At 42.4% G+C, this 13,436-nt stretch overlaps 2 protein-coding genes across 2 annotated transcripts in view; both read right to left on the bottom strand.

Annotated features, from left to right (window-relative positions):
* The window catches only part of LOC116382902 (adhesion G-protein coupled receptor G5-like), a 41,560-nt gene extending 32,366 nt beyond the window's left edge, over positions 1-9,194 (bottom strand). Inside the window, exon 1 of the mRNA XM_031846341.1 lies at positions 9,129-9,194. Within this exon, the coding sequence (XP_031702201.1) occupies positions 9,129-9,194 (66 nt within the window). The remainder of the gene's footprint in view (positions 1-9,128) is intronic.
* Positions 9,195-11,101: 1,907 nt separating this feature from the next.
* Positions 11,102-13,436, bottom strand: part of syap1 (synapse associated protein 1) — a 4,714-nt gene continuing 2,379 nt past the window's right edge. Inside the window, exons 6-9 of the mRNA XM_031846457.1 lie at positions 13,184-13,335; positions 12,287-12,336; positions 12,032-12,185; positions 11,102-11,904 (exon numbers count right to left, since the gene is read on the bottom strand). Of these exons, the coding sequence (XP_031702317.1) occupies positions 11,774-11,904; positions 12,032-12,185; positions 12,287-12,336; positions 13,184-13,335 (487 nt within the window). The 3' untranslated portion in view covers positions 11,102-11,773. The remainder of the gene's footprint in view (positions 11,905-12,031; positions 12,186-12,286; positions 12,337-13,183; positions 13,336-13,436) is intronic.

The following is a 13,436-nucleotide window of genomic DNA, read 5'->3' as shown; positions in this document are numbered from 1 at the left end:
ATATATATATATATATATATATATATATATATACACACACATATACACACACACATACCCACTGTTATAATATATATTCTTTTTTTAAAATAAATAAATATATATTCAAATATACTATACAAAATATAATCATTCCAATGTGGTTTATGTAGAAATCTGCTATCTGTCTGTCTATATCTATCATGATACACATAATACAATAACTTCATTTAAAAGTGGTGGAGTGCTAGTGAATATCAGACATACTAAAATGTATATGTTTTATAGCCTCGCTTGTTTCAAATGAATTGTAACGTTAGTGTTGTTCCTAGGGGTGTGTAGCCTTACCTTGAGGACTTTTTCCGTCAGCAGCGGAGCTTTCTCGTCTCGTGTCGACTACACTACTTTCTGATGCCCAAAGCCTCCAGGTAAAACTTCCACCCACTGTTCCACACAGACTGGACCCAGTACGAAAGGGGGGAAGCAGCCTTCACGCTACACCTCGCGGTGACAGCCGGGGATGGACGCTCTAATTCAGTCAACCGCACAAAAGGTGGACCAAAGATAAAGAAAGAAAAACTTAATTCGTGTGCACTTGCTGTTCCCCGGGTTATTTCTCACGTCTTCAACGCGTTCGAGACGGCTGAAGATATTTATAAAAACGTAAAGTCCAAAGAACAGACGCTGGGCTGAAGCTTTCACTACGTCGTCACACAGAGCCTGTGATCGCGGGCGGACTGTCAGCGCGACTGAGGTGCGAGAGACTGGAGCTGCGGTCAAGGCAGCCAGAATGGATGTCGTTTCCGGTCAGGATTTTCACAATGCGTGATATAATGATCACAATGTGGCCTGTGTAGAACTCTGCTCACATAGCTGGTTTTTCTCTCACTTTTTAAATATTCCCTGCGGTCCAGACATGTTGGCTTGCTTGAATTTGTCGACCATTATGTACAGATGTACCACCAGTTGCCCCACCATACTGTACAGCTTGTAGCCTGCATATGTTCACTGCAGCTGAATACATACTCCCATGTTTAGCCAAGGTGTACCCTATTCTCTAACACCTACATTATCAGGCCAATTTAATTTGGCTAATCACTCCTTTGTTTTGTTTTTTTTAATGACAAATATTTCGCTTTTATTTTGAAGGCAAAGTCATTTCCCAGTTATCTTCTGTTGTCTATGTCTTAACTTGACTGCTGTCGAGTAACAAGGTTTGAAACGGGAGGCCAGACGGAGTGACATGGATCTGGGAACACAGAGGAGGGGGCTGCAGAAGGGAGAGTACAATCAGCCAGTTCACTTTCCAAACATTGATATCAGATAGTGTTAGAACTCCACTGCTTCAATGCCACAGGCAGCTGGCACTCTGACAGGTTTCAAATGTGACCACAAACCGCGGCTTCGTATTCGTCAGGCTTTGAACCGAAAACGAGCGCAAAAAAATGTTTTGCATCTGGAAAAAAAAGCATTGACTGGAAAACATAAAGCCCCTTTGGGGGAAGTGTGAAACCCCTACGACAGTTTTAAGTCAGATGTAAAGCATGAACCGCAAAAGTCTCCGTGAGATGTGTTTGAATAGAGAATGGAAACGGTCTATCAGCTTCACCAAAGGTTATTGCTTCCTTTCATGAAAACAAAAAAAAGAATCCCAAACACATTATTAAGAGCATCACTGGGACAGCTTAAAACCTGCACATTGTGCATGGCATTTCCTGTTCCTATCGAATAACAACTTGTCATGTGCTTTGCTACAAATAGATCTAATCACAAACACAGTCTTCCATTAGACATCACAGTTGACATTATGGCTCTGCTGCCACAGTACATTTCTGATATGAGAAGATATGATGAAAATATGAGCCAACTCTTCTGGTATTTAGCATCCTGAAGTGAACCAGACACCAAGGCAAGGACCTTTTTTTTTGCAAGACCTATGCATGTGTGTTTCGTGCATGTGAAAAAGCCCTTTGTGGGATTTCTTCCACTTTCTGCTGTGTGGCTGTTTTATTGCTTCATGTAAAGCGTGTGGTGTTTCCGCGCTAAAGAAACGCGCCCCACAAAATGAAGTCTGAATGAACTGGACTTTGACTTGTATTTGTATTCTGCCTTGCACAAAGGTATCCGTGACGCACCTGCAAGTGTTAAAAAGCAGGTTAATGTTTAAACCCCAGATGTCTCAATGTCATTGTTCATGCTCACCTGACAATTTAAAGCACATTTCCCACTAAAAACGTAAAACTCTTAGGCTTAGGCTTGTATCTTCTTCTGTAGTAAAGGAAAAAAAAAGAGGGAAAAAAAAGTTTGGTAAGAGGAGGTGAAGAGAGGAAGGGAGGTGGGGGGGGGCTAGCAGCACCTGGCTCCTCTTTTCTGTTCAACTGTCTATGTGAGTGGTTGAGAGTATGTGTGTGTGTGTGTGTGTGTGTGTGTGTCTGGAGCAGGATTTGTCAGTTGAATTGCGTGGGCTTGGCTAATAAAGGGCCCTCTGTCTCCGTGCTGACTGGTGTGATTGGCGTCACACACGCACACACATACACACACATACACACAGACAGAAAGAGTGAGAGTGAAAGACAGGTTGACGACAGTAAAAAAGCAAACAAAAAAAACAGCAGCATGAACATTATCTTATCAACCATCTCCATGTTAAAAACCCATAGGAGACAATGTGGGTGACTGCGGTCATAGAGGACTAGGTTAATAGATGAACTATTAGGCCTGCCGTTAACTGGGTACAGTCCAGCAGAGCATAAGATGTCTGTGCATGCTTGTCAGCAGCGAATAATGTCCTATACGTGCATATATTGGACCCTGCAGTGTGCAATGTCATCTGCTCTCAAAAAGCTCCAAATATGGGCACTAGAAACTCTGACAGGTGTGGGGGCCCGACAGGAAATAAAACACAGCACTTGGCGATCCAGTCTAACATCCTGTAATTATGGTTTCCCACCGGCAACCACTGAAGGATAATACCCAAGAGCAAATTTCTCTATTATTTGGGGACAAATATCCCATGCTTGTAAAAGCAGGGTTCTGTCTGTGAGTGTGTTTATTTGTGTTACAGTGCAAATAAGCCGCACTGTGAAGGGACGCACACCTTCTCAGAGTGAGACACTGCCCAAGGTAACCATGATACATTGTGTACTTGGAAACACACTGGTGTTACTGCACTTGTAGAGACTAACACTGGCAACTACAACACACTTTGCTACATGCTTTAAGGACTTTAAGAATACTTTTTTCTCTTTTTACCAAATCTTATCCTGCTTCCAAATCTTAACGTTGACCTTAACCCATAATCTGACTTTAACCTGTAATATGTTTTCAAATCCTTGAATCCAAACCCAAATATCTCAGCTTCATTCTTGCAGAAGACATAGTCAAACACATGATATGCCTGTGTTTTTCACGATGGTAGACGATCACAGGAGCCCTTTCTTGCAAATATACCAGCAAATTACTTATTGCTATGTAAAGATATGGTGGAGCCGGCTGGTCTCATCCAGCATTCGTAGCATTACCTACGAAAAATAAAGTGCCATAATTCGTCATAAATGTCATTTTTTCGTATGTTGTCCACGTAATCTTGAACGAGGACATATAGACAAGAAGTCAACGTTGACGTTTATGTCACGTAACTTGCGTACTTTAGTAACTACACTTCCCCAAGTGTCTTACCGTTATTTACTCCAAGCAACGATCTATTCGTAAACCTAACTAAGTGGTTTTGTTGCCTTATCTAAACTGAGTTTCCTGTGGAAATATAATTTGAAAAGACTGTATCCATGTAACGCACAACAAATGAAGAGTAACCTTTCGTAGTACATCATATGAACTGTTATATGAGGATACGCTGAGTCTACCTGAGCAGACAAAGTTGCTCTCCCTCTGTATGTGTGTGTGGTTATCTGAGCTTCTCCTTGCTTTGTTGACATAGCCGGACCGGCCGCATGTGCTTTTTAGTGCATGCTGTTGCATGTTAGCGCATGTGAGCGTGCCACACTGGCTAGCTCATGGCCACTGCTCTGCACTGCTCTCATATGGAGGCTACAGCTGAAAACACCGTCCCAACCGTCAGCGTTGTTGTGCAAGCGTAGCATCCACCCTCCGGTTCCCCATCAGGTAAACGTTGAGAGGCAATAGCAATTCTCCCATTCTCGTATTTTACCACCTTTAAATTCACCAACAATAGTCAGGGCTTTTGGGGATCTCCGCGCTACACCCGCCACACTTTAAATTAAACTATGATGAGTTTCCACTGTTAATTTACCATCTCAATTAAATGTTGATGCCTCCATGACCAAGTTAAGCAGATGAGACTGAGGACAACTATGTAGAAGAAAAGATGTTCACTTTGCCTAATATGTAGCTTGACAGAGTTCATGTGTGTCCTGGTGTTCTCATGTTTCCTTACCTCCTCATCCCTCACTCCCGTAACTGTCCGTGCTGGATCTGTCCCCGTTGTTTTAAAAAGCTAACTAAGTTATTAGCATGACGTCATCTTGCTAGCCAAACCTGTCTGGTGTACAGTAGAGAAGCTTCGCATGTACTGCTTCCCTTTCCCGCTAGTCTGCTGTCTGATTGTGGGGTCAGGCTGATCTGGGATCAGCTCTTTGGCCTGCAGAATCTCTGCCAAAGTTCTCCTCTCAAACGGGACTTGGAGGAGTAGTGCTCGCCTGTAGAGACTTCTCCTGACGAGAACGCGCAGCGAAGGGGGCAAAATCTTTTTGGCCCCACACTGAATCTATTTGAGGGCGCTGATTGGCTAAATTGTATGTCACTCATTTATATCTTTAATCAGCAATTGGCTAAACTGCTTCATAGACCTGCCTCTTTTGGGCAAAAACGATTTGGCCCCCCTAGCTGCGCGTTCTGAGACGTGTCGTGCACACAGGCGGAGAGCACGAGCAGATGAGCACACAGACAAGCAGGAAAAGCATATATTTTGCTCAGATATCATATTTTACACATATTACTGGCTACATTCCATAGTTCAAAAACACAAATATTGACAATTTGTATAATTTATGATTATTATAATTTTTTATTTTTTTGTGTGGCTCAAGGTGGGGCCATGCCCCATTGCCCTCTATTGGCCAGCCGCCACTGGTAATATATATATATATATATATATATATATATAAACTAGCTTAGCAGGGAAATCAACAGCAGCACACACGCTACTAACTCTCCCCGCAGCGTTTAGCTGTTCTCTACTGATTCAAACAGGGCTAAAGCAAGTCCATCCTCCTTTCTTTGATTACAAAGAGTTCAATACCGCAGTTGTACAGAATATCGGTGCGGTTCAGTTCCAGCCAGACGTCCTCCTGTGAACGTGTTCGTTGAGTTGTAGACCCACTCGGGTCTCAGCAAAAGTTTTCAAAAGCACCGTAGTTTGTAAGTGTCCTATGCTATGGTGTCTTGTTGCTGCCTTGGTTAGCAAATGTAGCGTAGCTCCAAACACCAAGCCGCTCAGTCGCAAATAAAACGCATTCTTAGCCATAAAATGTGCACCGCTTCTCCGATGCTGTCAGCAAGGAATACGGTTCGTACAAATCCTTTTCCTGGCTGGGTCAGGGCTGCTAGCTGTGGGGTTGGCCGACCCTTTCTTACAGCTTTTCTGGAAATGTCCTCCAGAAAAGCGTTGGCAGTAATCCCAAATCCATTTCTCCTCCTCCTTCAGCCATTGAGTGTTAAAAAACAAAACTACACCAAGCAAAACACTAAAAATGTCATGTCAATGTCATAACTTCTTACATATCTTTCAACTTGAACTCTTACTACTACTAAGTTCTGCTAGCTAGCTTCAGCTTCACAACAGTCACGCTAGCCCACTGACCAGTCACGGCACACGTTAATGCAGACGTACTTGTAGGCCACCTAGAAGGCATGTCAGAATACGCCCAACATGTCAAACTAAAAATCTGCTCTCATAAGGCGGTAATAGTCCCAACACGGCAGCGTTGATGCGGAGGCATAGCATCCGCCCCTCCAGCTCCCCTTGAACCAAAAACACCATTAGCTCTGTCAGCGCTTTTTATAGCTAGCCGCCGGCACGCCATCGACCTGTTGAGAGCCGTTGAGAGGCAATCGAAATGCTCCCAATTTCATTTCTTGCACCTTTAAGTATTCAGTTGTGGTTAATTTTCACAAATAGGCCCTCAGATGTGTATAGAATGTAAATACTTTCGGCCTTTCTCGGCTTCCATAGTCGTTATATTCGTCCAAGCCTTTCTTTTTACCGTCAAGCAGAAATACAAATGTTACCATGAGAGGTTAACATAGTTCCGCCTGAGATCACATTTTAATATCTTTGACATCTCTTTTACATATGATTGTTCTGTATTCTCTATCAACACTATGGCTTTTTCAACTGGTATGATGACAAATATATAAGTTGCTGGATGTTTTCGGAGCTACTGGAAACCAAAACGAGGTTGTGGTATGAGCGGCAGGTGTTCTGAGCAGCCATGCCGCTCCTTTCCCGCCTCCTCAACGCCTCCCTTGTTCTCTCTTTTCACTCTCCCCACCATTTCCACCCGCATCCCTCTCAGTCTGGCACCTTTTATCCTTTCCCTCCTTTTTCGGTTCCCTTCAACCTTTTTGTTTAAAGCTCCCCCATTTTAAGAACATTCCTTGCTAACAATTTCACAACAATTGGTTGGAGAGGATTCGTGCCTCAGTATGATATGCCACGCATGAAACACACACTCAATGTTGTGTTTGTCTCAACACGATTAGCTCTTATCTCTGTTCATCTGTCTCTTTGTCCGGAATACGGTCAAGAAAATCTGAAGGCCATAATTGGGCCACACATACACACACACACACACACACACACACACACACACACACACACACACAGGCCTGCCTTTATGCATTATTGAAAGATATTGTTAAACTGTGAGTCCTCATCTGCCGGGCTTTGTCACCATGGTGACAACTGTGTGACCTGCTAGAGACCAGCTGGTGGATTCTGGTCACTGTGATGGGAGTGACATGTGTGTGTGTGTGTGTGTGTGTGTGTGTGTGTGTGTGTGTGAGAGAGAGAGAGACACAACAAAGAGACAACACGTTGTGCCGCAAGGAGAGTTATTCATTACGCTGTCTGTTTTTTTTCACATTATATGCTTAATTAAACACACACTTTAAACCCCAAGAAGAAGAGAGAAAGCGCAGCATGCATTAGCATATTGAGTATTGATCCTTGTATTGATCGCCGGTTGCAAAAGAGCATTTATTCTCCGATTCATTTTAGCACCGAACTGCGGTGGGAGTAGTGTTGACACTGCAGACAGCGTACCATCTGTTTCCACCACTCCTGCACTGAAACGTATGGGGCAGGCAGAGACACGACTGGCTGTCTGGTACAGCTATGTGTTTGTCTCTTTTTATTTACATGATTACAGACTTTCTACTACAGAAACATGCGTGCCTCCTTCCCCACCATTCCACACGTACTTAGTCACTCTCTCAACTGGCTTTCCTCTCGGCCCTCAGCTCCGCCTCCCATTCGGCTGGAACAGAATTGTTTGTCCATCGAAACCATTTATTACATGCCAAACTCTATATCAATTCAGTTTTGAAGTCATGCAGACCGGTACTTTGCCTGGAATGATCATCCACGTGAAAGGGCTGAACACAGTGCAGTCGGAGGTTCCGACAGCAGGGGGGATAAATAAGGTTAAACGAGAAAGTTTCCATTAGAGCCGACATAAAATCACTACTATTTTAAAGTGATTGAGCCTTTATGAGACAGCACATGGCTGTCAGGCGGCTGACTCATCACACATGGCTCACTGCCTCTTCAGAAGGCTCCCATGTGGTCACAGCTTCGGTTTTATCAGGACCAGGACCACCAGACACCTGAACAGTTTTTTCCCCCTAAGGCCAACATTCTCCTCACCAACACATATAGTTCCCTCCTTCTTCCCCCGACCACGCAAACACACACACACACACACACACACACACACACACACACACACACACACACACACACACAGTGTATGGGAAAGTACAACCCCCTAGTCCCCAGCCAGACTTAAAGTAGGCATGTTGCTATGACATTGTCGTCTTGGACCGCTAAGCCATCACGATTTCTCAGAAATTGAGATACATGAATTAATAAAGACTAGTTTTGAGGATGATGGTCGTAAAAAATATTATATACAGCAAAACAGAGAGAAAAAAAGTGATGCAATTGATCAATATTTTGACCCACCCCATAGGTGAAAAACGGTGGAATAAAAGCGAATGTGTCATGTTATTTTTCATCTAACGCTTGAATTTAGTTCAGATTTTCACTAATAGTGCCCTGATATATGCACTCCACCTCAAAGCAATATGAATATCAAAATATATATTTATTGTAAAACCAGAGCCTCGAGGATTTTCAATACAAAGTTGTCATAGGTACAAATTTCACACAGACACCATTGTGAAAGAAAGGTAATATATAATGGTATGTTGGCACAGTTCAGTTCATAACAATACAACAAGAAACGTACAAAAACAATAGCGGCGGTGCAGTAAAGCACAATGTGTAAAGTGAGGAGTCAGATATATTTCTTGTTTTCATAAAACAGGAAGAAATAAATAAAAATAATAAATTAAATTAGATACAAACACCATTCCAACTTTCCTACCTTTGTCCATATCTCAGGAAAGGCTGACAAAGGCACTTAATGTTGGTCATTTTTCCTATTTTTAGTTCTGCATCTATAACCTCAACTGCAATGCACAAGTTATTGTTTATGTTATTTACATATCTTTTAAAAAGGACAAACTGGGCTATCAGTGATGCCACATGAATTTATAAATAAAATCACCATAAATACAAAAAAAAAAAAGACAGTTTTTATGGACATTGAGGGAGAATACAGAGGCGAAGTCTCGCTCTTTCCGTTGACCACCATAAGACCTAATTTTGGAAAAAATATGTACTGTAGTCAATGGCAAGGGACAAATAATTATCCGATCCCGTTTGACTTGTGTCATGAATTACACATATGCTTGTCAATTTAAAAGATTATTTTGCAGTCAAGATGCATATTGTGGTAAAACTCTCGAAGTATAGAATATAGTATAACTAGAATTACATTAACAGTAATTACCCTTCAGTGACGTCTCACGTGAAGCTACGGTACCTTCCTAGCTCCACCTGCTGCTTTCACCATAAGGGCCACTTCATCACTGACCTTGAACATTTCCATTCTGGACCTAAAGGAAATACAGAAAATGCATAGGCAAAAAAGCACACCACCGTTAACCACCGCCAATAAGGAAGAAACCTCCATTAATAGCTTTACTACTACAAGTATTTAATAAACTAAAAGGAAGGAATACTAAATACAAACAAACGGCATGAACATACACATTAGTGTGAAGATAACACTGATTTAATAAAAAAGGTTGTGGTATGCAGATAGCACAGTATTGATCTAGATCCAGGAGGTGGCAGCAATGCCACGTAATTGATGCCGTAAAACCCCAAAGACGAAGAAGAAGAAGAAGTGTTCTTGCTCTACCTGAAGAAGAAACATGTGGAAACGTAAATAAATAGAGATTGATGAAGTGAACAGGTGTGTGTGTGTGTGCTGTCCTCCTCCTTCAGCCAGAGAAGAGTTCCAGCAGCAGCACAAGTTTGATGAGATTGAGTTGTTTCTTTGTTTGAAATTCATACGGCTTCATAAAACTCTTCTTAAGGTTGTAAAGAATAAAACATTGTGGAAATAATGTTTTATAAGTTCAGCGTTCATGATGCTTTATACCACAATGTTTGTGTGTGTGTGTGTGTGTGTGTTTCTTTCCTTCTGCTTATCTTTCTCTCTGCCTTGTTGTCAACAAATTATGAATATAATGGTTTATGGGCAGATGGGAGTTTGTCAGTGTTGGGGAAGTTGTGGATGATTGTTTACAAGTTTTTGATAATGACGATAATCACAATAATACTGTTAATATTCATAGTAATAATGAGAACACATCAAAAAGAAGAATATGAGTCCTGTGTTACACAGCACATTATAAATACCATAACTTTATTCAGTTATTCAGACACAGAGAACTGCTCCAACGTGTCAAAACAGATGATAATTTCTACGTTTCTGAAATGAAATAATGTGTCACAAACATCAATAACACGTTATAGCATAACTTTATGAGTTTTAAGTGAAGTGACAGCACTGTAAGTTATTAGGTATTGTATGAAAGCTACTATAACACTCTTATAAGGACTTATGAACAGTATTTGATGGCTGTGAGTGAAGCGTGAGACCAAATATAAATTCACAATGATGATCAGAGACATGTCAAGTCTTTATTTTTCAATAGTTGTAAATATGAATAAGCTGTGTATAAATTGATTCAACATTCATCTTTCTGGTGAAGTAAAGACACAGCTGATGGAATATTAACCATTTCAGATTGCAGAAACTCTGTTTTGGTCAGATTCATTATTAATGAAGGAATCCATGAAAAACTAGGTGTGATTTGAGACCTCATGTTTCAGGAGTTCTCAGCTAAAACAGGAAGTGTTTTATAAAAGTCCTCCTGGTGGCGCTCTCCCATCAAAAAACATTTTTCTTGTTCATGGCCCAACTTTGCACCAAATGTCATTGAAGTGTGTTATAGACCGCAGGAGGAAAGGGAGGCACGGGAGAACCAGAAGCAAGACTGACTGGAGTCAGACACCCACTGCAGTAAAAATTAGGTTTTCTAAAGAGACCCTGGTGCTAGTTAACACTACCGCTTTCGTCTGCAGGGACCCCCATAATCGACACAAAATGAAAGTTCCTCGTAGTAACTTTAAGGAACTCAGAAAGATCATCCTGGCAAAACCTTTTTTCCCCCTGTCCTTAAGTCATAAACACAGGAGAGGAAACAATCAAGATCAGACTCTAAAAATAGATCTCTGTAATCGATTTTCTCACTTGCCTCTCAGTGCTTCCGTAAATATGCCTTTAATATGCTGGTATAAAAAGTTATAAAAAATAATCTATGCCATGTGTTAACTTCATTAAAAGGCTTTGTAGCATATTTCAAAACCCGAGCAATAGTCATTTTAAAACCTAGTTACCCTGGGCTTTGTAGTCCCCTTAAACATGATGTATATTGTCCATAATAACAGATAAATATTTATTGAAGCTTCACAGGTTCAACAGAAAAGGTACAGTATTTCAGTTGCAGAGAAAAAAGGAAAAGCAGACATGAGCACAGTACAGCTTGTGAAAACACGATACAAAATGTAAAATGACAAGCAGATGTAAATGGAAGGGGAATGCCATTTGAAGTTTGGTATAGTGTTTTTATTTACAGAAATGTAACTTTACATTTGACTTTACGTTACTAGAACTATACCAAGACTTTACTGTACAACCCACCAGAAAGCAGCAGTGGAAACGGAGATAGAACATTTTGTGTCATTTCAAATAAACACCCCTCCATTATAAAATCCACTGTACTTGTACCGGAGAGCCATCTAGCAGCTTTTTTTGTCCCCCCCCCCATCAAAAAGAGAGAGGGTAGGGGAAAGCAAGTAGATAAAAGTAGGAAGGGGCGACAAAGTAGCGCAACTACTACTAATACGCCTGGATAGACCCACTGCTTCCAGCAGAGCTGACACCCTCTTGCTAATATTGGATCCACACATTCATCGGAGTACAGGCGTTTTACAAGATAGTAATCACAGTCGGGTCACAGAGAATGTGGAAGTTCACCCCTCCCCCCTGTGCATCACCGGGTCACGATTCCTCCAGCCCGATCGGCGACCAGGAGGCCGACGAGCAGCAGCCGTCTAGTTATCTTCGGCCTGGAGCATCTTCTCGATCTCTTGGTCCCACTGGTCGTCTCTGTTGTCCGCCTCGGTCACCACCTCGTACTCCTGGAGCTCCTGCTGCAGCTCCTTCTCCCAGTCCGCTGTCTCGTCTGAATTGGAAAAGGGAAGATCACGAGCAGGACGATTATTTACTTCACACTTCAATCGCAGGACGGTGTCTTCCAATGTCCAAATACAACATGTAGCTGAAGAATCAGAAACGGTCATAAAGCGGACCATCGGGAGAGGGGGCGCTGTCCTTGTCCAGCACCAGCTGCTCCATCTCTTTCCTCAGGTCCTCCTGGTTGATGCCCGTCGAGTCGAAGGCGTCGCTCACAAACTCGGACACGCCGGGACTCGTCGACATCTCCTCCTCTTCATCCTGAGGTGGCTGATGGTCACGGAGACGGGACAGAGAAAGGACACAGACTGTACTCGTCTTTCTGAAGCTTTAGAATGATTGTTGGAGAGTCTGTATTTCAGTGCTCTTACCTGCCGTTTGTCGCTGATGGAAACTGGTGGAGTTTTTGGTCCGACGTTGTCTACAATAAAAATCATACAGTGCTATTAGTTTTCCACATTCAAAATCACAATGTGGTGTTTGCTTAACTTGATGACCTGAGGATTTCCTCTGAATTTCCTCTTGTCACATTCAGCTACAGAGCTCCGTCCATACCACAACTTAAAATATTTTCCTTCAGGACTCAAATCAAATGATTTCCCAAGAGGACAAACAACTCAAGACAGAGAAATCAGAGACACACGTAGGGGACAAAGATGTTCATTCTGTACACATGACATCTATCACACTTCTGTCCATCCTGATAGAGGGATCCTTCTCTGTTGCCCTCTGAGGCAAATTTGTGATTTTGGGCTACACAAAATAAATGTAATTTAAAGGTTTTAAACATTAATTTAGGCTATTAGCTAATTTCATTGATCGTCTGGTATTTTTTTGCCCACGGATTTGTAAAATGTCAATCCAAGGCGCTTTTTTTTAAACTTAAACATGTGATGAACTACCAATCCGCGTGCCACAAGTAGCCAGTCTTTCATCGACAGGTCTAACGAGTTGTGGGACTGAGAGAAGTAACTGATTTAACAGTTGATGAGGAAATCGGGCTCGTGCACGTGTGCCCGGTTCAATGATGACTTGAGATCAGTAACCCAGAAGCACGAGTCAACCAGAGTTGGATGCATCTGGCTGCTGAAGGTCATCGTGTGAGCATCAGCCATTCCAAGCTCAGGGCGGTGAGTTGGGAGAGGCTTGTGAAGTACATGTGTAGCTTTAAAAGTGAGCATCAGCCATTCCAAGCTCAGGGCGGTGAGTTGGGAGAGGCTTGTGAAGTACATGTGTAGCTTTAAAAGAAGCAAAGTGCAAAGTCGGACCTGTTAAGACGATGTCCTCAGGTGAGACACCGGCCCCTCTGTCCTCACCGTCCTTCTGCTGCTGCTGGGCCGCCAGCGCTGTGAGCTGAGCCGACTGCTTGACCAGAGACACCCGGTAGAAGTAATTCCTCCAGAAAACCTCCTCCTTCACGCTGTCCAACACATCACATTTTATATCATCATTTTAATGTCGACCCCATGGGTGTACACACACACACACACACACACACACACACACACACACACACACACA

The sequence above is a fragment of the Anarrhichthys ocellatus genome, unplaced genomic scaffold (genome assembly GCF_004355925.1).
Source record: "Anarrhichthys ocellatus isolate YVR2014 unplaced genomic scaffold, GSC_Weel_1.0 scaffold6, whole genome shotgun sequence".
NCBI classification, from domain to species: Eukaryota; Metazoa; Chordata; class Actinopteri; order Perciformes; family Anarhichadidae; genus Anarrhichthys; species Anarrhichthys ocellatus.
Note: the sequence above shows the minus strand (reverse complement) of the source record. Positions and strands in the feature narration are given on the sequence as shown.